This window comes from Drosophila suzukii, chromosome Y (assembly GCF_043229965.1).
Source record: "Drosophila suzukii chromosome Y, CBGP_Dsuzu_IsoJpt1.0, whole genome shotgun sequence".
NCBI classification, from domain to species: domain Eukaryota; kingdom Metazoa; phylum Arthropoda; class Insecta; order Diptera; family Drosophilidae; genus Drosophila; species Drosophila suzukii.
The window spans coordinates 3,493,423-3,514,307 of NC_092085.1; the positions used below are offsets into that span (position 1 = coordinate 3,493,423).

The 20,885-nt window shown below is 52.5% G+C and overlaps 1 protein-coding gene and 1 long non-coding RNA gene across 3 annotated transcripts in view; one reads left to right on the forward strand and one right to left on the reverse strand.

Moving 5' to 3' along the window:
• The window catches only part of LOC139353662 (uncharacterized), a 397,947-nt gene that overhangs the window by 182,471 nt on the left and 194,591 nt on the right, over positions 1–20,885 (reverse strand). The window lies entirely within an intron of this gene.
• Positions 18,714–20,862, forward strand: LOC139353629 (uncharacterized). Its single transcript, XM_070997973.1, has 2 exons — positions 18,714–19,320; positions 19,388–20,862. The coding sequence occupies exons 1-2, from the start codon at positions 18,835–18,837 to the stop codon at positions 19,424–19,426; spliced, it is 525 nt and encodes a 174-aa protein (XP_070854074.1). The 5' UTR covers positions 18,714–18,834; the 3' UTR covers positions 19,427–20,862.

Here is a 20,885-nt window from a genome sequence, read left to right on the forward strand (position 1 = left end):
TAAGCTTAATCTACCGAGTGTTGTATGTAAATGGCTCAGCATTTATAACGATATATAAATAATCGCCAGTTCGATGTCACCTGGGTAAAGTTCACCCTAGCCCGTTGCTGCTACCACCGCTCCACCTACAGATCCTTAACCCGGATGTCGGCACTCTGCTGCCAATGGTCGAACACGCAGTGAGGGAAGGCATTTCCAATAGATCTTACAGGCCTTGGTCACATCGTTGTCATGCTGTATCCTTCAGACAGATCTCCAAATGCGGCTCACCGATACCGGCAAAAATGTGCTCTCCGGACTTCTCGATGATGCACTGCATCATTGGACTTGGTCAGGCGCTTCAGACCCTACGCCAGCTTGGGCAGATCGGTAGGGTTCTTGGGCTCCACAGGGGATAGGAGGAGCTTCTTGACCTGAAATCGAATGAGAAGATAGTACGAAATTAGTAATTTCAAATATTGTATTCTTCACTGTTTAATCTGTAAAAATTTTAAATATTCTATAAGTGAATGAAGATATGTAAATCACAAATTACATTGACAATTATTTTCTTTCCCTGCCGATTCGAGTAAGGGTCGCGCCCCTGTAACTGCTGTAGTTCCATGACTATACCGTCGCATTGCAAACTCACATCCTTGATCTGCTCTGAGGGACAGCTTGGAAAACTAGAGGCGCTTTAGTCTCCTCTTCACAGCCGACGGACTGGTGTACTTTTTGTGGCCAAGGCAAGATTATTACCTGGTGAATTCGACGCTCTTATTCGACGTCGTTGACAAGGTCTTACAATCGTCTATCTCAGATGAAACCTGCTAAGGACTGTGTGCCCGCTTGGGCGTGCTGATGGGAGCTGGCCCGGTATTCGCGGGAGAAGCATTGATGAGGGCTCTGGAATAGTGTATCGCTGAAGATAGATGTCTCCGAAATAGTGAGGTTGTTACCGTACAGAGATAGCTCTAAGAACTTGAGGCGCTTCAGTGATAAACCCTTCCATGCGTGGTGTCCATTGAGGAACTTGCCTTTTCATTTGCTGGGCGTTCCGGACTCTGCAGTTGCTCCCCATCGACCACGCCCGCGGTATAGAAGGTTTGCTTAATCTCGAGCCCAGGCGGCAGGTTGAACACTAGATTTTCGCCACCACCGCTGACATCTACTGTCGATGCCTCGTTGGCAAAGTCCAGCTGGCGCTGCTCCTGCTTCACCTGCAGCTGCAGCACGTTCTTTATATCCTCCTGCCCCGCTCCATCGTCCTCCAGCTTTGTCCAACAAAGGTTCTGGTGGTGCTGTTGCTGCTGCTGCAGGGTGCTTTGTATCACAGATGAATAGGCCACAGTAAGGGGCGCCTGCCTCCGACCGCCTTTGTACCGGGGACGCCGTCTTGTGGACGATCACCTGGGCCTGCGGTGTGCTGACCACGTCCACGGCATGTAAATTCGTGATGGGCGATCCATCTGCGGAGCTCAACGCCGGGCTCGCATATTGCGCCGGATAGGATCCCGCCGGAACTGGCACTGCCAGCGGCACCGGACTGCCATCCTGCTGCTCAACTATTGTCGCTCGGAACGGCTGGCCATCCTTGCGCGTCACCTTGACCTTCCGGCCATCGATCATGTAAACGGTGTCCGGCTCTGTTTCCGCCTCGGCGATCTCCTGTTGCAGTTGCTGCTGGAGCTGCTGCTGTTGTTGCTGCGCTGCCTGCTGTTGTTGTTGCAGTTGGATCAGTTAAATCGAGTCGTTGTAGGCTTTTAATTGCTTTTCCTGCTTAATCTGCACTTTGTCGGCCACCAGGTTGAGCTGTTGCTGCTGCGCCTGCTGCTGTTGCTGTTGGGCCTGTTGTTCCTCCAGAGCTGCCGGCGCTGGCGGGCACGATGCGGTTGCAGGCGTAGGACCAGGGACTGGAGTTGGGATCCATGGTTGGCTTGGACTCTTCTACTGCTGTTGGCTGGTAATTTTTAGACGTTATAGAATCGGAACTGTCGGTCTGCTCGGGCCCAGCATTATCTTCACATCGGACTGCACAACGCTCCAAATAGCACGAGCGGTTTTTATGTTGAATTTCGGACGCAGCGTTACGTTTTTTTAGATTCGGTGCATAAATTGTTTGTGGATGAAACAATCTCCAAAATGCCCGCTCTGCTGCCCACCGGCCAAGGTGATTTGCAACTTTCTAGGTAAGTTTTCGCATTTCCTCACTCGTTTCTATTTCATCCTTTCTCTCTCCAGACGACCTCTCTCGCCTCTCGTCTCTCTCTCTCTCGCCCTTCAATCGTCCTCCGCCGGCTGAGCCTGGCTTCACGCTGGCAACACTCGAGAGCTGGTGTGGAGAGGACTTCGCATTTGCTTCGCTGCAGGTGAGTATTTTAGTGTCGTTTGGCTGCTTCCTGTATTAACCCAGTATGAATTTCAGGATGCTGGAGCTGCCATGTATGCCCCTTACTTCTGGCCCCTGTTTCAGCCGCGTTTCCCGTTTATGCCGGTTTTCAAACTCCGTTTTGTTCATTTTATTCAAATTTTATTTCGGCCGCTCCTCGAACACTCTCGTGCCCGCCAGCCCCAACCTCTCTCCAGACGCGCACGCTGCGCCTGCCGCCCATGATGCGAGCCTCCTGTACCACCGGTGCCTCCGCGATCCCTTCGGGCCACTCCGGCTCCGCGATCTCTCGCCATCGCTGGCCCTCCGGCGCCGACACCGTCCGCGACAACTTCGGCCGGGCCACCACCTCGGACACTTCGGGCGCCGAGTGCTGCCGCTTGAGCGGAGGACGGCCGTTTTCCACGGGCTCAGGCCACACCCAGGGTCCTCGCTCCAGAGGCTCCGCGGTTACTGCGCTCCCGGTAGGCGTTGGCGTCGATGGCCCTGTCCTTGGCGTCGTTGGTCCGGTGCTCGGCGTCGGTGGTGCCCACTGCTCCGGTCTGCCACGGGTCCTGGGGTCCAGCGGGCTCACCCGGGGACCACATTCTTCCCAGATCCGGGGTTCTTCCGTCGCTGCCGTCTCCTCCGCGGGTCCCTCCGGGCAGGTCCAGACAACCGTCTGCTGTCGCCACCTTACCCCTTCGGCCACGAACGTCCGGGTGCTGTGGCTCACGTGGGCCGCCGGTATGTCTGTCCGGATGTGTTGCTGCTGCGGTGGTGGCTGCTGCTGCGGTGGTGGCTGCTGCTGTGGTGGCTGCTGCTGCGGTGGTGGCTGCTGCTGCGGTGGTGGCTGCTGCTGTGGTGGCTGCTGCTGCTGTGGTGGCTGCTTTGCGGTCCAGGTCCGGCAAAGGAAGCAAGGCTTGAGCGAGTCGTTCAAGGACTACATGATCGACATGCAGACGATGGTGAGGCCACTTAGCTATTCTACGAAAGAGACGTTAAGGGTCATTAAAGAGAACTGCACCCCAAGCCTACGGATGTTCTTAAGAGCATACAAAGTGTCGGACCTGGACACTCTAATGATCCTAGCCGATGAGTACGAAGAACTTGAAAAGGAACGGGAAGTCTTCGCACAGGAGAACAAGTTCTCAAAGACAAAGTCGGCGTCACCAACACAGGTGACATGCAGGAAATGCGAGGTGGTAGATAACCAGGACACACGAGGAAACGACCAATGGTCACCACCACACCAAGCCAGACGACAGCAGGCAACAGACGCACCACGCGGAGGCCATTGTGCACCATCCCCACAGCAACAGAGACAGCCAAACAATACCTTGTGCAGGCCGCCAAGCAACACACAGAGGCCACAAGATGCCACCCACATCACATACCCGCAGGAGGCCTGTCGGAAATGCGGTGGGAACGGACACTGGGCTAGAGGATGTCGAAACCAGCGGCTGCTGTTTTGCTGGATAGGAGCGTCGATTGCTGCCAACGATCGGGAAATGGCCAGCGATCTCCGCCTCAGAGAGGCGAGCGGGGATCGCACAATGCCACTCCAAACTAACGGGCAAGCTAATCGAGGAGGAGCAGCAGTTGTCCGCAGCTGTGATGACTGGTGGGAACAGCTACAAAGCCACAATCGACACCGGAGCAACGGCAAGCTTCGTCAGCGAAGAATTGGCGGACAATATTGCTGCTCTAGGAAGGATTACAAGGACGAGACGGCAAGTTAGGTTGGCAGATGGAAGGTGCGGCGGAATTGATGCGCAGCTCGAGGTGGAGGTCAAATTCGGGACCACAAACAAGTGACCATGAGCCTGTTGGTTTTACCCGGAGTAGTGGATCCATTAGTGCCCGAGGATCCAAGGATGTTGGGATGGAACTTCCTGAAACAAGTCGGAAGCGAGATAAGGTGTGCTGGACACGAGATAATAATACCAACCAGGAACCGACACAATGGATGGCTCGAGGAGAAGCTATCAGTAGCAGTCGTTCAACAAGTAGACGAGTTGGACGATACTACAGCATTCCTTGAAACAGAGCTGGCAGACTTCAGAACAATGTCGGGAACATCGAATCTGGCAGAACACCAGATCAAAATGAAGGACGACAAGCCAATCATGCAGAGATACTACCCAAAGAACCCAAAAACTCAAGGGGAAATCAACGCAAAGATGGACGAGCTTCTCCAAATGGGGTTCATAGAGCATTCAAAAAGCCCTTACAGCTCCCCCATCGTGATGGTGAAAAAGAAGACAGGCAAGTGGAGACTGTGTGTCGACTTCAGGCAGATCAACGCGAAGTCAGTTAAGGATGCCTACCCAATGCCTCGCATAAACTACATCCTGGACCAACTAAGGGAAGCGCGGTTCATCAGCAGTTTGGACCTGAAGGATGGATACTGGCAAATCCCACTGGAAGAGAGTAGCAGGCAGTATACGGCGTTCACGGTACCAGGCAAAGGTCTGTTTCAGTGGAGGGTAATGCCGTTCGGACTTCACTCGGCGTCGGCAACGTTTCAGCGAGTTTTGGACCAAGTAATTGGCCCCGAGATGTCACCTCACGCATTCGCTTACCAGGATGACATAATAGTGATCGGTCGCACGCTGGAAGAACACAAAAGAAACCTGAGAGAAGTGTTCCGGCGTCTAAAAGAGGCAAACCTGAGGCTGAATCCAGAAAAATGCCAATTCTTTAAAAAGGAACTACTGTACCTGGGACATCGAGTGACAAGCGAGGGAATAGGAACAGATCCAGAAAAAGTAGCCGCCATAGCCGAACTGGAACCGCCATCGACCGTCAAAGAACTTCGGCAATACCTAGGAGTAGCGTCGTGGTACCGCCGATTTGTACCAGTTTTTTCCAGAATCGTCAAACCCCTTAACGACCTGCTGCGCAAAGGCAGTAAGTGGGAGTGGACACCAGAGCACCAGATGGCGTTTGAGGAGTTTAAGGCAAGACTCGTGGCAGATCCAGTGCTAGCATGCCCGGACTTCAGTAGAACTTTCATCCTGCAAACAGACGCCAGCGACTACGGCATCGGAGCGATACTGACCCAGGACACCGAAAAGGGCGAAAGAGTAATCTCCTACTCAAGCCGAACACTGAACGGCGCGGAAAAGAACTACTCGACAACGGAGAAGGAGTGTTTGGCGATCGTCTGGGCGATCCGGAAGCTCAGGCCATATCTGGAAGGTTACCACTTTAAGGTAGTAACCGACCACATGGCCCTGAAGTGGCTCAACAGCATAGAAAGCCCTTCAGGAAGGATCGCCAGATGAGCCCTGAAGCTACAACAGTACGACTTTGAGATAGCGTACAGAAAGGGTCAGCTAAACGTGGTGGCCGACGCATTATCAAGACAACCACTACCGGAAACACTACGAGGTTCGGACTTCACTCGGCGTCGGCAACGTTTCAGCGAGTTTTGGACCAAGTAATTGGCCCCGAGATGTCACCTCACGCATTTGCTTACCAGGATGACATAATAGTGATCGGTCGCACGCTGGAAGAACACAAAAGAAACCTGAGAGAAGTGTTCCGGCGTCTAAAAGAGGCAAACCTGAGGCTGAATCCAGAAAAATGCCAATTCTTTAAAAAGGAACTTCTGTACCTGGGACATCGAGTGACAAGCGAGGGAATAGGAACAGATCCAGAAAAAGTAGCCGCCATAGCCGAACTGGAACCGCCATCGACCGTCAAAGAACTTCGGCAATACCTAGGAGTAGCGTCGTGGTACCGCCGATTTGTACCAGATTTTTCCAGAATCGTCAAACCCCTGAACGACCTGCTGCGCAAAGGCAGTAAGTGGGAGTGGACACCAGAGCATCAGATGGCGTTTGAGGAGGTTAAGCCCAGAGCTTGCCCGGACTTCAGAACTTTCATCCTGCAAACAGACGCCAGCGACTACGGCATCGGAGCGATACTGACCCAGGACACCGAAAAGGGCGAAAGAGTAATCTCCTACTCAAGCCGAACACTGAACGGCGCGGAAAAGAACTACTCGACAACGGAGAAGGAGTGTTTGGCGATCGTCTGGGCGATCCGGAAGCTCAGGCCATATCTGGAAGGTTACCACTTTAAGGTAGTAATCGACCACATGGCCCTGGTGGCTCAACAGCATAGAAAGCCCTTCAGGAAGGATCGCCAGATGGGCCCTGGAGCTACAACAGTACGACTTTGAGATAGCGTACAGAAAGGGTCAGCTAAACGTGGTGGCCGACGCATTATCAAGACAACCACTACCGGAAACACTATGAGTTTTAAAAGAGGCATCGGCAACTACAGCTTCAGGAGGATGCAGCTGGATCCAGGACATGGGCGAAAAGATAAAGACCCAGCCGCAGAAGTACCCGGACTATGTTATTGAGGGTGAGACACTATACAGAAACATACCTCACCGAGCAGGCAGTGAAGACGTCGCGTCATGGAAGATGTGCGTCCCAAAGTCGCTACGAGAAGCAGTGTTGAGGGAGAACCACGACGCACAGTCTGCGGGACACGTAGGAAGCCGAAGGACAATTGCATGGTTGGCAGCCCGATACTACTGGCCAGGCATGCACGAAAATGCGAGATTTGCATGCGGTTTAAGCCCAATCAGATGCAGGCGGCCGGGAAGAAGTTGAGCCAAGTGCCGGAGGAACCATGGGAACGGTATGTGCAGACTTCGTTGGACCCCTACCAAGATCTAAGCACGGGAACCAAAATCCTGCTGGTCATGATAGACAGGTTTTCGAAATGGACGGAACTGGTGCCCCTACGCAGTGCGACAGCAGAGTCGCTCAAGAAGGCGTTTAGGGAGCGCATAGTCGCAAGGTACGGGGTCCCGAAGGTGGTCATAACGGACAACGGAGTGCAGTTTACAAGCCGTATCTTCAAGAGTTTTCTGGCTGAGATGGGTATAAGACAACAGTTCACCGCACCATACACACCACAAGAAAATCCGACCGAGCGAGCGAACCATGATTGCGCAGTTCGCAGGGCAGGACCAGAGAAACTGGGACGAGAAGTGGCCGGAGATTATGCTAGCTGTGAACACGAGCACATCGGAATCCACCGGCGTTTCTTACCCAGGGAAGGGTAGACGCAGCAGCCTATAGGATAAGGAAACCCTAGGCACTGGACGAGCTACGGAGACCCCTGAGGAAAATTCCAACAAACTAAGAGAGGTATTCGAGATCGTGCGGCGAAATATGGAAAAGGCGTCCCAGGACCAAGCCATACACTACAATCTGAGAAGGAGGCAATGGTCACCAGCGGTGGGCGACATAGTGTGGGCCAAGGAACATCACCTGTCCAAAGCGGCCGAAGGATTCGCTGCAAAACTAGCCCCGAAGTACGATGGCCCTTACCAGGTCGTAGATTTCGTCTCTCCAGTGATCTGCAAAATTTGCCACACACAGTCGAAAAAAGAAAAGACAGTTCACGTTGGCGAGCTCAAGCAACAACTAAACGAGCAGACAGCAGAAACGTCAGATGTCTAACAACGGGTACGAGGCGACAGGATTAGGCGTCAGGCCGAAGCGAGAGTCATCCATACGCCACACGGAAAGGACAATCAGGATAGCACAAGGACATGGATAAGGGTTTCTCGTTAATCCAGACTGCGAGGCCAAAGGATTATGCGTCAGGCCGAAGCGAGAGTCATCCACACGCCACGCAGAAAGGTCAAGGACGTGGATAGGGATGGAAGGTGATCCCGACCGCAAGGCAACAGGATTCAGCGTCGGGCAGTTGCCAGAGTCATCCGCGATAACGCCAGGTGGAAGGGACACTTACAAAACGGCACAAGGATACGGGTAACGTAGAAGAGAGTATGCGCGGAAGGAGACAAGCAACACAAGACGCGCAGTCCAGACATACACCGCAGCATCCGGAGATTCTATACGGAATGCGCCGGACGAGCTCGTCTAGTTGTTACCCGAGGAAAAGGGGAGGACGGTGCAGAATCAGATCTACACCGTAGCCAGCTGGTCACAAAAAAAAAAAAAAAACAGAAACACGCACCACACCAACAGTTGACTAAAAACAAGAAAAAGAACGGGGCATGCATGGGCCGCACCAGCAACCTGAAATTTAAAGGGGGCTTAATGCAGGAAAGAGAAACGGACATCATAAATACTTACCTGCTGTCCTGGTTGCGAAGCGAATGCGAAGTCCTCTCCGCACCCGCTCTCAAAAGCTGCCAATGTGGAGTCAGATGCTGCCAACAGAGGACGAGTGAAGGGCGAGAGAGGACGAAAGGATGAGATAAAAAGGAGTAAAGGAAATGCAAAAGAAACTTACATACCTATGAAAGTTGCAAAATCACCACGAGCCAGGGAAGGGGGCGCCTCGATAGGCGATCGATTGGCACTGGACGATAGTGCGATCGATGGGCACACGACAATGGAAATATCGGCCAAGGTGGAAATATCGCAAACGAGCAGGTGGCAACGCCGCACCGTCGGTATCGATATGCGAATAAATATCGATCACGCACGAATGGTGTGACCAGGCGGAGGAAACATGGAAAGGAGTGAGACGCAGCAACGAGCACCGAGCTGGGATCGATAGCCCATGAGTATCGATGTCCCAGTGGAGACACGGGAAACATCGGCGCGGGAGATTTAAAGTTGCTACGAGGAGGATGATCAGCGCTGTAGAAGCTCAAGGGAGTTAAGAGCGTCGAGGGAGCATCGAGGGAGCAACGAGGGAGCGCCGCGGGAATCACAATGACTCGAAGGCCAGGACATGCAAGGAAACGCCGGAGAGTAGAAACAAGTTCTAAATGTTTCCCGAAGTAAGGGGGGAATGTGAGGAGTTAAATAACTCCCCACAAATAGAAGCAGCAGCAGATGGCCGGCCGCTTACCAGTTACGCGGCGAATTCGCGTAGTAACGGCGCGGCGAGGAGAGTTTGGAGACTTGGATGGAGAGCGAGAGAGTTTGGAGACCAAGGATGGAGATCGAGAGAGTTTGGAGACCAAGGATGGAGATCGAGAGAGTTTGGAGACCAAGGACGGAGAGCGAGAGAGTTTGGAGACCAAGCATGTTGAACGAGAGAGAATGGAGACTTCGCGGGCAAGGCAAGAGTGCCGTGTGCAAAACAGGATAACGGAACTCCACCGGACTTTGGACTCTCCCGTGAACTTTGGACCGGGAGAGGAAGTGCCACATCTCGGCAGTGGAGCGGCACACAGGCGTGCCACAAGCAGCACGGCAATCAGCGGAGTGGCAGCAGTGGGCGAAGCATCTATTGGAAGCGGAACGTGAAGGACAAGTGGGTCAACCAGGAGGCACGGACTTTGGACCCAGAGTGGAGAGATCCTTTATTTTTTTTTTTTCACTTTATTCAAATTTTATTTCGGCCGCTCCTCGAACACTCTCGTGCCCGCCAGCCCCAACCGGACGCGGAACGCGCGCCCCTCTCTCCATACGCGCACGCTGCGCCTGCCGCCCAGGATGCGAGCCTCCTGTACCACCGGTGCCTCCGCGATCCCTTCGGACCACTCATGCTCCGCGATCTCTCGCCATCGCTGGCCCTCCGGCGCCGACACCGTCCGCGACAATTTCGGCCGTGTCACCACCTCGGACACTTCGGGCGCCCAGTGCTGCCGCTTGAGCGGAGGACGGCCGTTTTCCACGGGCTCAGGCCAGGGTCCTCGCTCCAGAGGCTCCGCGGTTACTGTCGCGCTCCCGGTAGGCATTGGCGTCGATGGCCCTGTCCCTGGCGTTGTTGGTCCGGTGCTCGGTGTCGGTGGTGCCCACTCCGGTCTGCCACGGGTCCTGGGATCCAGCGGGCTCACCCGGGGACCACTTTCTTCCCAGATTCGGGGCTCCTCCGTCGCTGCCGTCTCCTCTACGGGTCCCTCCGGCTAGGTCCAGACAACCGTCTGCTGTCGCTACCTAACTCATTCGGCCACGAACGTCCGGGTGCCGGTATGTCCATCCGGATGTGTTGCTGCTGCGGTGGTGGCTGCTGCTGTGGTGGTGGCTGCTGCTGTGGTGGCTGCTGCTGCGGTGGTGGCTGCTGCTGTATTGGCTGCTGCTGCGATGGTGGTTGCTCGCGTTCGAGCTGCTGCTGCTGCGGTGGCTGCTGCTGCGGTGGCTGCTGCTGCGGTGGTGGCTGCTCGCGTTCGAGCTGCTGCCGCTGTGGTGGCTGCTGCTGCGGTGGTGGCTGCTCGCGCTCGAGCTGCTGCTGCTGTGGTGGCTGCTTCTGCGGTGGTGGCTGCTCGAACCTCGGCGTGGGCGGTCGTGCTGGCGTCCACTGTGGTGACCCCTCGTACCGCGGTGTGGGCGGTATTTAGGGCAGCCACCGCGGAGGTGAGGACGCCCAGTCGTCTGCCACTTCTTGCGGCGGGATGCAGGGCTCGGGCGCATACCTCGGCGTGGGTGGGTACCCCGGGTTTTCCCACAGCTGCTGCTCCTCCTCCTCGGCCATCCGCAGTTGGGCCTGCCACTCCGGCGACTCCTCCATCTCCTTTCACCGCCGCTCCTCACTCCGCCTTCGGCATGGCTACTGGGAGCCAGCTGGTCCTGGGGCGGCTCTTCGCTAGCCCACTCCACCTCCGCCTCGCCAGTCGGGATGCGTCCGTCGGCCCGGTTGACCGCTTTGGGAAACCGCCATCGCCGTTGCTCCACCCGCGGGTCCTCCACCAACTCGACGTCGCTGTCGGAGCTGATGACCGGCTCGGGGACGCCCCGCCCGGAGATCCGCCCCGAGGTTCGGGTAGCCCGGGCTGTCGACCATCCTTGCCCGGGCTAGATCCTCCGGACGGCTGGTGGGCAGCCATCATTTTGCGCGCTTCGCTCCTGGTTATGCGAGTGCTCATGATGCTCGTCGATTTTGATTGTTCAGCTGGAGCCTGGGCTCCCTTTAATGACACCTCGGTTCCGAGCCTTCCTCTTTGCTCAATCCCGCTATTTCCATCGGCCTCTCCTTCTTACTACCCAGATCTTCGGTACAGCTCTCTGCTCTGTGCCGTCTTCCCCCTTCCTTCGGCAGACTTTTGATGCGTGTTTTTCCTTCCTCCGATCAGTCCCAATCGAGACCTTAGACGCTCTGGTTCGCTCCCTTTGTGTTCTTAACGTTCTCCTGATGTCCTTTATGTGTTTCATTGCGCCTTTGTAGATGCCCTGTAGTATCCTTGGAGTCGATTTGTAGTATCCCTTTGGAATCCTTGGAGGTATCCTTGGAATTTGTTCGTAGTATCCTTTGGGAGTCCTTGCAGGTATCCGTGGACTCTTTTCGTAGTATCCTTTGGGCATCATTGGAGGTATCCTCGGAATCCTTTCGTAGTACCCTTTAGGCATCCTTGGAGGTATCCTTGGACTCCTTTCGTAGTATCCTTTGGGCATCCTTGGACGTATCCTTGGACTCCTTTCGTAGTATCCTTTGGGCATCCTTGGAGGTATCCTTGGGATCCTTTCGTAGTATCCTTTGGTCATCCTTGGAGGTATCCTTGGACTCCTTTCGTAGTACCTTTTGGGAATCTTTGGACGTATCCTTGGACTCCTTTCGTAGTATCCTTTGGGAATCCTTGGGGGTATCCTTGGGATCCTTTCGTAGTATCCTTTGGTCATCCTTGGAGGTATCCTTGGACTCCTTCCGTAGTATCCTTGGGGCATCCTTGGGGGTATCCTTGGACTTTGTGAGGAGTCGTTTGACCCCTCACAAATAGCGCCACCAACATCGCCAGCGCCAACAGCATCGGCCGCCAGCGCCAACAACATCGCCAGCTAGCAGCTACAACATCGCCAGCGCCAACAGCATCGGCCGCCAGCGCCAACAACAACGCCAGCTAGCAGCTACAACATCGCCAGCGCCAACAGCAAACAAAACCCTCGCGAATAACTTTTTTAAAAAAAAACATTGTACAGTGCATTTAATATATAAGCTTAGCCAATAATCATAAGATTTGTAGTTATATTGATACACAATAATTATTTTAGCTCAGCCTAAGCGATAGGTTCTGTTTACCTTTTCCCCCTCCGTTCTCACATCAGCAGTAGCCACACACACACACACACCAGGAGAGCAACGAAATATTCACCACGATAAGTGCAGCGCCGCACAGGAGCAAGCGAGAGAGGACATGCGATCGAGGAGGAAAACAACCCCCGAAAATTGGCACGCGCCAAGCGAAGAGCGAGATAAAAGGAGTACCGAAACTTCGACAAGTGGAAAAAACCCAGAGCAGCCGAAAACTTGAACAAAACGCGGCGGCAAAGCTTAACTAGCTCTCTTTTGGAAAAGGCGGTGCACGGGATCAGAAGTGCGAGGAGTCATTTTTGCAAAGGCGGTGCACGTGATCAGAAACAGGAGCTCTCTTTTGGAAAAGGAGGTGCACGGGATCAGAAGTGCGAGGAGTCATTTTTGCAAAGTCGGTGCACGGGATCAGAAACAGGTCTCTCTTTTGGAAAACGCGTCGCACCGGACCAGAAGTGCGAGCAGTTCACTTTTGGAAAACGCAGCGCACCGGACCAGAAGTGCGAGCAGGTGACTTTTGGAAAACGCGGCGCACCGGACCAGGAGTGCGAGAAGCAAGGGACTCTTGCAAAGGCGGCGCACGGGATCATAAGTGCGATCAGAGCAAATTTATGTGGACAACAGGAGTCTTTTGCCTTCGGGCTGATGCCAAGTGACCCAGGAAGGCGTTTACCTAGACGACCTCGAGGAGAGTGTGCCGGCCCAGGACCAGCGGCGGAGCACCCGGAGTCACGCGTGTGTGTGTGCGTGAGAGCGAGACGGGTGAGTGAGTGGAGTGAACCGCGTTTTGGCCAGCGAGAGTCCCGTGCAATGAGAAATTTCTCGAAGGCCTCGATGCGGTTTCGCCCAGAGTAGGCTAGAATTTATAAACCATGACCTAACCTAACCCGTTAATTGCGAGCACTGAGAAAAAAAAACATGAACCAAGAATTAAATAAAGAATATTTTCTTACATATCTGAACACATGTTGTTGCCATGTTGTTCTTTTTCCCTTTGACTACTTTGATTTCTGATTTGATTTCCGAGCTGACTACACCGAGAGAAAGGGGTGGACCCAACTTTAGGAAACCCGTTGCTCATTAATTAAATAAAAATATTTCTCAAGTATTAAAAATACTACGCACTGCCACACCCTCTTTCCAAAGGAACTTCGGGAAATATTTTTTTAAAAGGAAAATTTATTCTTCTTCTTTTATCACTGCCGGCTGTATTGAGCCAACTCGCGCCCGACTACACTGGGAAAACCAAATAAAGTAGAAACTCGAGTTACAAATGAATGAATAAAAATACCCCAATAAAAGTATTTCTCGCCTGATTTTAATGCAACTCGTAGGGAAAAAAATCCAATCAAGCTGGCCACGCATAAATATGAATATTTCCAGACAAATGCCTAGATTTTAGGCCATAAATTCTGCCCTAGGAAAAAGTTGTCCCCATAATCGATCCCCTCTCTCTCGGCCTTCTCGTAGCGAATGCTATGAGCCAGGCCCAAATGCGCGTTACCGCTGACGCTTTTCACTCTGCTACAGACACCGAATAAACTGTTTCTCTCACTCCGTACCCCGGTGGCTGGCACTCTACATCTCACGCCAGCCAACCGATTTTCGTCTTAGACCTTTTTGTCCCATATCTTTACAAATATTTTCGGAAAAGAGACCCTGGCGGGACTGAGTATATCCCAGCCTACGAGACTTCTTTACAGAATGGAGCCCGAACAGGGACATGGGGTTTACGAAAATTTTAGACGACCTAAATATGGCCTAAATACCCATCTGTGTACAGAGTTTGAACATTTTCGGTTCAGTCACTTAGAAGCGAAATTTTTAAGTCGGAACGTAAGGAGAGTCATATATCGAGGGACACAAAAATTTCTAGGGCAGGAAACAGGAAAATATATATATATTCAAAAATATACCAACGCATCGAACATAACCTCAGAAAAAAAAACTTAGAATTTAAGCAGAGCACATGGCATTCGGGAGAACTTATACAAAAGTATACCCACACACAGCGAGAAATTTCTAACGCACGCAGACACACATGCATGTATTTCTAAGCAGAGCAAAGTACATAACCTAAAATCAGAGATTCTTTGTTCCAAGCTCACGTGGCCAGCAAATCAAGTGAGGACGAAACACATACAGGCAGATAATCGGAAAGAGAGAGAGAGCGAGAGCCCTCTAGGCTAGCCAACTCAGGTCACGAGAGTTTCGAAAGAACGAGGTAGGGAAAAGCTAACGTATACTCCCTACAGCGCAGCCATTTTGTTTTTTTCGTTTTCACTCTCATCGTCGTCCCTCTCACACGAGCAGGAGTCGATCAAGTACAGGCAACGGGATCACATCGTTGGGGGCTTCTCATATAACCATCGCCGAGTCAACACGTGCATCGGCAGCTCTCAAAAACATCGTCGTGGAAAAATTTAAAACTACATCGTCGTCGAACAAAATTTAATCACCGTCGAGAAAATTTAGGAATTAAATCGTCGTTTGACATCGCATTGTGGTCACCATCGTTGCACGTGGGAATTCAGTGAATTCTTGGTGACAAATAAAATAAAATTTTCAATGAAGATTTTAACCAGTTCGAACATTGTTTGACCCTCGTCCAAGAATTTCTCTCGTCCTATCGAAACTTTTCGTGTCGTTTGCCAGTTAACTATTATTTCACAGCAATATGGGGGCGCGTTGGATTTCGTATCTCCGGAAGTGGGAATTGGAGGCGATTCTGAAGGAGTTTTCCTTGGAAGCAACCGGAACAGTTGAGGAAATGAGGAGCCGGCTGTCTGCTTTTAATAATCGGGACGACCACGTGCTGGAGATAGCCGGGCGGCTACAGGATTGCGAATCGGAAATTACAGCCGCCCTAACGGATAGGAAGCAGCGTTCACCGACTCCGAACCCACACCCACCGGGTCCAACACAGCTTCAGGTGCCAGCACTGGAAGGCCGAGGTGCCGCCGATGTAGTCGGAAGGTCGAGGTGCCGCCGATGTAGTCGGAGACACGGAGATCCATCCGGTCAAGCGGGATATTTTTCCCAGGAAATCAGAGATGTCCGCAGCCACGCTAGCGGAAAAGCTGAAGAATTGGGGAATCACTTTTGACGGGACCACGGACCCCATAACCTTCATCCAACACCTCGAGGAACGAGCCACCGCACACGAAGTTGACGTGGAGAAGATGCCGCAGGCCATCCCTGGTCTTTTGACGGATACAGCTGAGCACTGGTTTCGGACAAGCCAGCTGCTAGGAAAATCTTGGACAAACTTCAAGAAGGCGTTTCTTGACTTCTTTCTGCCACCCAGGTACTTTCAGCGACTCGAGGATGAGATCCGCACCAGAGATCAGCGACGGGGAGAGACTTTCAAACAATACCTAGTCAACATCAGACTCATGATGCACAGAGCGGGGTATAATGCGGATCAGGAGTTGGACCGGATCTATGAAAATCTCCAACCGGAGTACCAGATGTACGCAAGGAGGCACGACTTCACCACTTTGGAGCAACTTACCACTTTAGCGGTAAACTACGAGGTCACCCGCGATCGGAGCACAGGAAGCCATGCCAGAATGTTGGCCGAACCACAACCAGCGCCTAGAAGGAACGAGTACGAGATCCCAGCGTATGCAGGAGCATCACCAATAGGTCAACAGAATTTCACACGACCGGCCAGACGACCACCCACCCCAGCCACAGTTTTACAATCAGTTCCTCGAGTGGGGAACAGGTCAATGGTGCCGAACTTCAGTCTTGCTTGCAGGAATTGTGCCCAGGAGGGTCACCGTTTAGCTACATGTCGCAATCCCATAGTCCTCTTTTGTTGGGATTGTGGTCGCAGAGGAGTACGCACTCTCGAGTGTTGCCGTCGTACCCAGCCGGGAAACGAGAGGAGTCTTCCCCGGAATTAGGAGAAATCTTACAGGTTCAGTCGAGCAGAATTATCGCGCAGGTGCAAATCGAGGGTCAGGAGTTTAACGCTACCATAGACACCGGAGCTAGCAGAAGCTTCGTGAGCGAACGAGTTGTTCAACGTGTAGGGACGCCACATAACGTACGGTCGGTACACACTCATGTCAGCCTGGCGGAAGGCTCACGCAAGGAGATAACCAAGTCTCTGGTAGTTTTCCCTTCGTTCATGGAAGACGTACTATTGGGCATGGGCTTGTCTGCCACTCTCCAATGCGGCCGCGCTTCGCTGCAGCTGTACCCTCTCCTAATAAGCAGCCCCACTAACGACTTAGCTATGCCTCCTCTCTTGACAAATGCGTTCACTCCAGCAAACAACGATCCAGATAACGAGGTGCAAACCACCCCGACCAGCAGTATTTTAGGGTCTCGAGACGACAACGCCGTGCGAAATAATCCATTTCGACGGAATCATGCTACTGTTTCAGCGGAACCAGTAGAGGAAGGGCGAGCGCCTTCCCCAGTCAGACCAGGATACACGCCTGACACTGGAGGAGCACTAGCCGCAATCACCGCAAACGCCGAGCAAGAAGAATTAGAACCCTGGGTAAACAAATTCCTACAGGAGGAATTGGCCAAATTCGAAGGATTGACGGGAGTGTCAAATATCGCTGAGCATACGATCACGATGCGAGATGATAAGCCCATCAAACAGAGGTATTTTCCTAAGAATCCCGCGATGCAGAGGATTATCGATGAGCAGATCGACGAACTGCTACGCAACGACTGTATAGAGCCTTCTCGGAGCCCCCACAGTGCCCCTATTGTACTCGTGGGCAAGAAATCTGGAGAGATGCGACTATGTGTAGATTTTCGACAACTAAATGCCCATTCTATTCCAGATGCATACCCGCTGCCAAGGATAACACACATCTGGGAGCGTCTGCGCCATGCCAAGTACATATCGACGCTCGATTTGAAGAGCGGATATTGGCAAATCCCTGTAGCCGAGTCCAGCCGCGAGTGCACAGCATTTACAGTCCCCGGGAGGGGCTTGTACCACTGGAAAGTGATGCCGTTTGGCCTCCACTCAGCACCAGCCACATTCCAGCGGGCGCTCGACAGCGTCATAGGACCGGACATGGAGCCCAACGCGTTTGCGTATTTGGATGACATCATCATCATCGGCCGCACTCTGGAGGAGCATGTGCAGCATCTACAAGAAGTATTTCGACGGCTACGAAAGGCGAACCTTCGTCTCAACGCGAAGAAATGCAGTTTCTTTAAGCGCAGCCTGGTGTACTTGGGACACGTCATCAGTGAGGAGGGAATTCACACGGATCCCGACAAGATTTCGGCAGTACGGCGACTGAGTCCGCCCACCACATGCAAGGAGTTGAGGAGATGTCTAGGGATTGCGTCATGGTACAGGAGATTTGTACCCAACTTTGCCAGCGTAGTGCAGCCCATGTCTTTGCTACTCAAGAAAGGAAAGAAATGGCAATGGGAGCAGGAGCAGCAAGATGCGTTCGAGGAACTCAAAAGAAAACTCACGGAGGCGCCGGTTCTCGCCTGCTCCGACTTCAACGAGAAGTTCGTGTTGCAAACAGACGCCAGCGACATCGGCCTAGGAGCAGTTTTAACGCAGAAAATCCAGGGAGAAGAACGAGTCAACGAGAACGCATTCGTCACCAGACGCCTCATCGCCGCCGAGGAGAACTACTCCGCCACAGAAAAGGAGTGTCTGGCTATCATATGGGCCATCGGGAAACTCAGACTCGGACTTGGAAGGTTATCGATTTGAGGTGATAACGGACCACCTCGCCTTGAAGTGGCTGAACTCGATTGATAATCCCACCGGCCGCATAGCGCGCTGGGCGTTTGAACTGCAGCAGTACCAGTTTGACGTCACCTATCGACGCGGGAGCCAGAACATTGTTGCAGATGCACTTTCTCGACAGCCTTTGGAAGTACTTCAGATGATCCAGGAGGATAAGCCGGGATGCACATGGTACCAGCGGATGCTGAAACTTGTTCAGGACAGGCCTGAAGATTACCCGGACTACGCGTACGAGAACCAACAGCTCTATCGGCATATCGGATCCCGACCTGACGACGAAGACTCCGTGCCCTGGAAACTGTGCGTAGCCAAGGAACACCGACAGCGAGTACTGTCGGAATGCCATGACCAGCCGACGGCAGGACATCTCGGAATCAGGAAGACAACCACCCGCATCGCCCAGAGATATTACTGGCCAGGTCTTTTCCGCGATATTGCCAGGTATGTCCGCAAGTGTGACACTTGCCAACGGTTCAAAGTCAGCCAAACCAAACCGGCGGGTAAAATGTTCACCAGACAGATTAACGAGCCGTTCGATACTGTCTGCGCCGATTTTATTGGCCACTTCCGCGATCCAAGAGTGGGAATACGATGCTGCTCGTATTCTTCGACGCCTTTTCGAAATGGGTTGACGGCGCATCTCGAAAAATCCTTTCGGGAGAGGATTTTGAATCACTTTGGTATTCCCCGAACATTTGTCTGCGATAATGGGACACAGTTTACGAGTCGTTCATTCAAAGCCTTCTGCAAGCAGGCGGGAATGGAGATCCAACATACAGCACCTTATACTCCGCAGCAGAACCCGACAGATAGGGCCAATCGCACCATTAAAACGATGGTCGCCCAGTATATCGAGGACAAGCAGACGACGTGGGACGAACTTCTGCCCGAACTGAATCTGGCAATTAATAGCAGCATCTCAGAATCAACCGGATTCAGTCCAGCGTTTATCGTCCAAGGCAGAGAGCCACGACTCCCAGGAGCCTTGTATGATGAAGTGACTCCAGGACCAAGCCAAGCGCCACGTTCACCCGAAGCGAAAGCGGAATTGCTACGGGACATTTTCAAGGTAGTACAGGAGAACACTCAGAGAGCTTCGTTGGAGCAGCGGAAGCATTACGATCTCAGGCGACGTGCGTGGAGACCGACCATAGGATCGCTGGTCTTCGTAAAACAGCATCATTTGTCCAGGGCAGCGGATAACTTTGCCGCTAAGCTAGCACCCAAGTACGAGGGCCCGTACAAAGTAAAGTAAAAACCCAGTTAGTAATCGTTAAAACAAAGCACTAATACCCTTTTGTTCTCCCCTACAGACATGGCGTCGGACAACCCGTCACACCTGTGGCGCATGACAACACGCAAGCCACGGCCACCCACATTTCTCAACGCCCCCCGAAGTAGGAGGGGAATGTGAGGAGTCGTTTGACCCCTCACAAATAGCGCCACCAACATCGCCAGCGCCAACAGCATCGGCCGCCAGCGCCAACAACATCGCCAGCTAGCAGCTACAACATCGCCAGCGCCAACAGCATCGGCCGCCAGCGCCAACAACAACGCCAGCTAGCAGCTACAACATCGCCAGCGCCAACAGCAAACAAAACCCTCGCGAATAACTTTGTAAAAAAAAACATTGTACAGTGCATTTAATATATAAGCTTAGCCAATAATCATAAGATTTGTAGTTATATTGATACACAATAATTATTTTAGCTCAGCCTAAGCGATAGGTTCTGTTTACCTTTTCCCCCTCCGTTCTCACATCAGCAGTAGCAACACACACACACACACCAGGAGAGCAACGAAATATTCACCACGATAAGTGCAGCGCCGCACAGGAGCAAGCATAGAGGACATGCGATCGAGGAGGAAAACAACCCCCGAAAATTGGCACTCGCCAAGGGAAGAGCGAGAGAAAAGGAGTACCGAAACTTCGACAAGTGGAAAAAACCCAGAGCAGCCGAAAACTTGAACAAAACGCGGCGGCAAAGCTTGACTAGCTCTCTTTTGGAAAAGGCGGTGCACGGGATCAGAAGTGCTAGGAGTCATTTTTGCAAAGGCGGTGTACGGGATCAGAAACAGGAGCTCTCTTTTGGAAAAGGCGGTGCACGGGATCAGAAGTGCGAGGAGTCATTTTTGCAAAGGCGGTGCACGGGATCAGAAACAGGTCTCTCTTTTGGAAAACGCGGCGCACCGGACCAGAAGTGCGAGCAGTTCACTTTTGGACTTTTGGAAAACGCGGCGCACCGGACCAGAAGTGCGAGAAGCAGGGGACTCTTGCAAAGGCGGCGCACGGGATCAGATCAGAGCATATTTATGTGGACAACAGGAGTCTTTTGCCTTCGGGCTGATGCCAAGTGACCCAGGAAGGAGTTTACCTAGACGACCTCGAGGAGAGTGTGCCTGCCCAGGACCAGCGGCGGAGCACCCGGAGTCACGCGTGTGTGTGTGCGTAAGAGCGTGAGAGTCCCGTGCAATGAGAAATTTCTCGAAAGCCTCGATGCGGTTTCGCCCAGAGTAGGCTAGAATTTATAAACCATGACCTAACCTAACCCGTTAATTGCGAGCACTGAGAAAAAAAAAAACATGAACCAAGAATTTAAACAAAGAATATTTTCTTACATATCTGAACACAAAATTTGCCGCTGCCATGTTGTTCTTTTTCCCTTTGACTACTTTGATTTCTGATTTGATTTCCGAGCTGACTACACCGAGAGAAAGGGGTGGACCCAACTTTAGGAAACCTGTTGCTCATTAATTAAATAAAAATATTTCTCAGATATTAAAAATACTACGCACTGCCACACCCTCTTT

Excerpts from the sequence above, each read along its gene's own strand:
- LOC139353629 (XM_070997973.1), top strand. The coding sequence starts at position 18,835 with ATGGAGATCCAACATACAGCACCTTATACTCCGCAGCAGAACCCGACA. Across the intron at positions 19,321-19,387 it reads AGTACGAGGGCCCGTACAAA|ACATGGCGTCGGACAACCCG; the intron begins GTAAAGTAAAAA and ends TCTCCCCTACAG.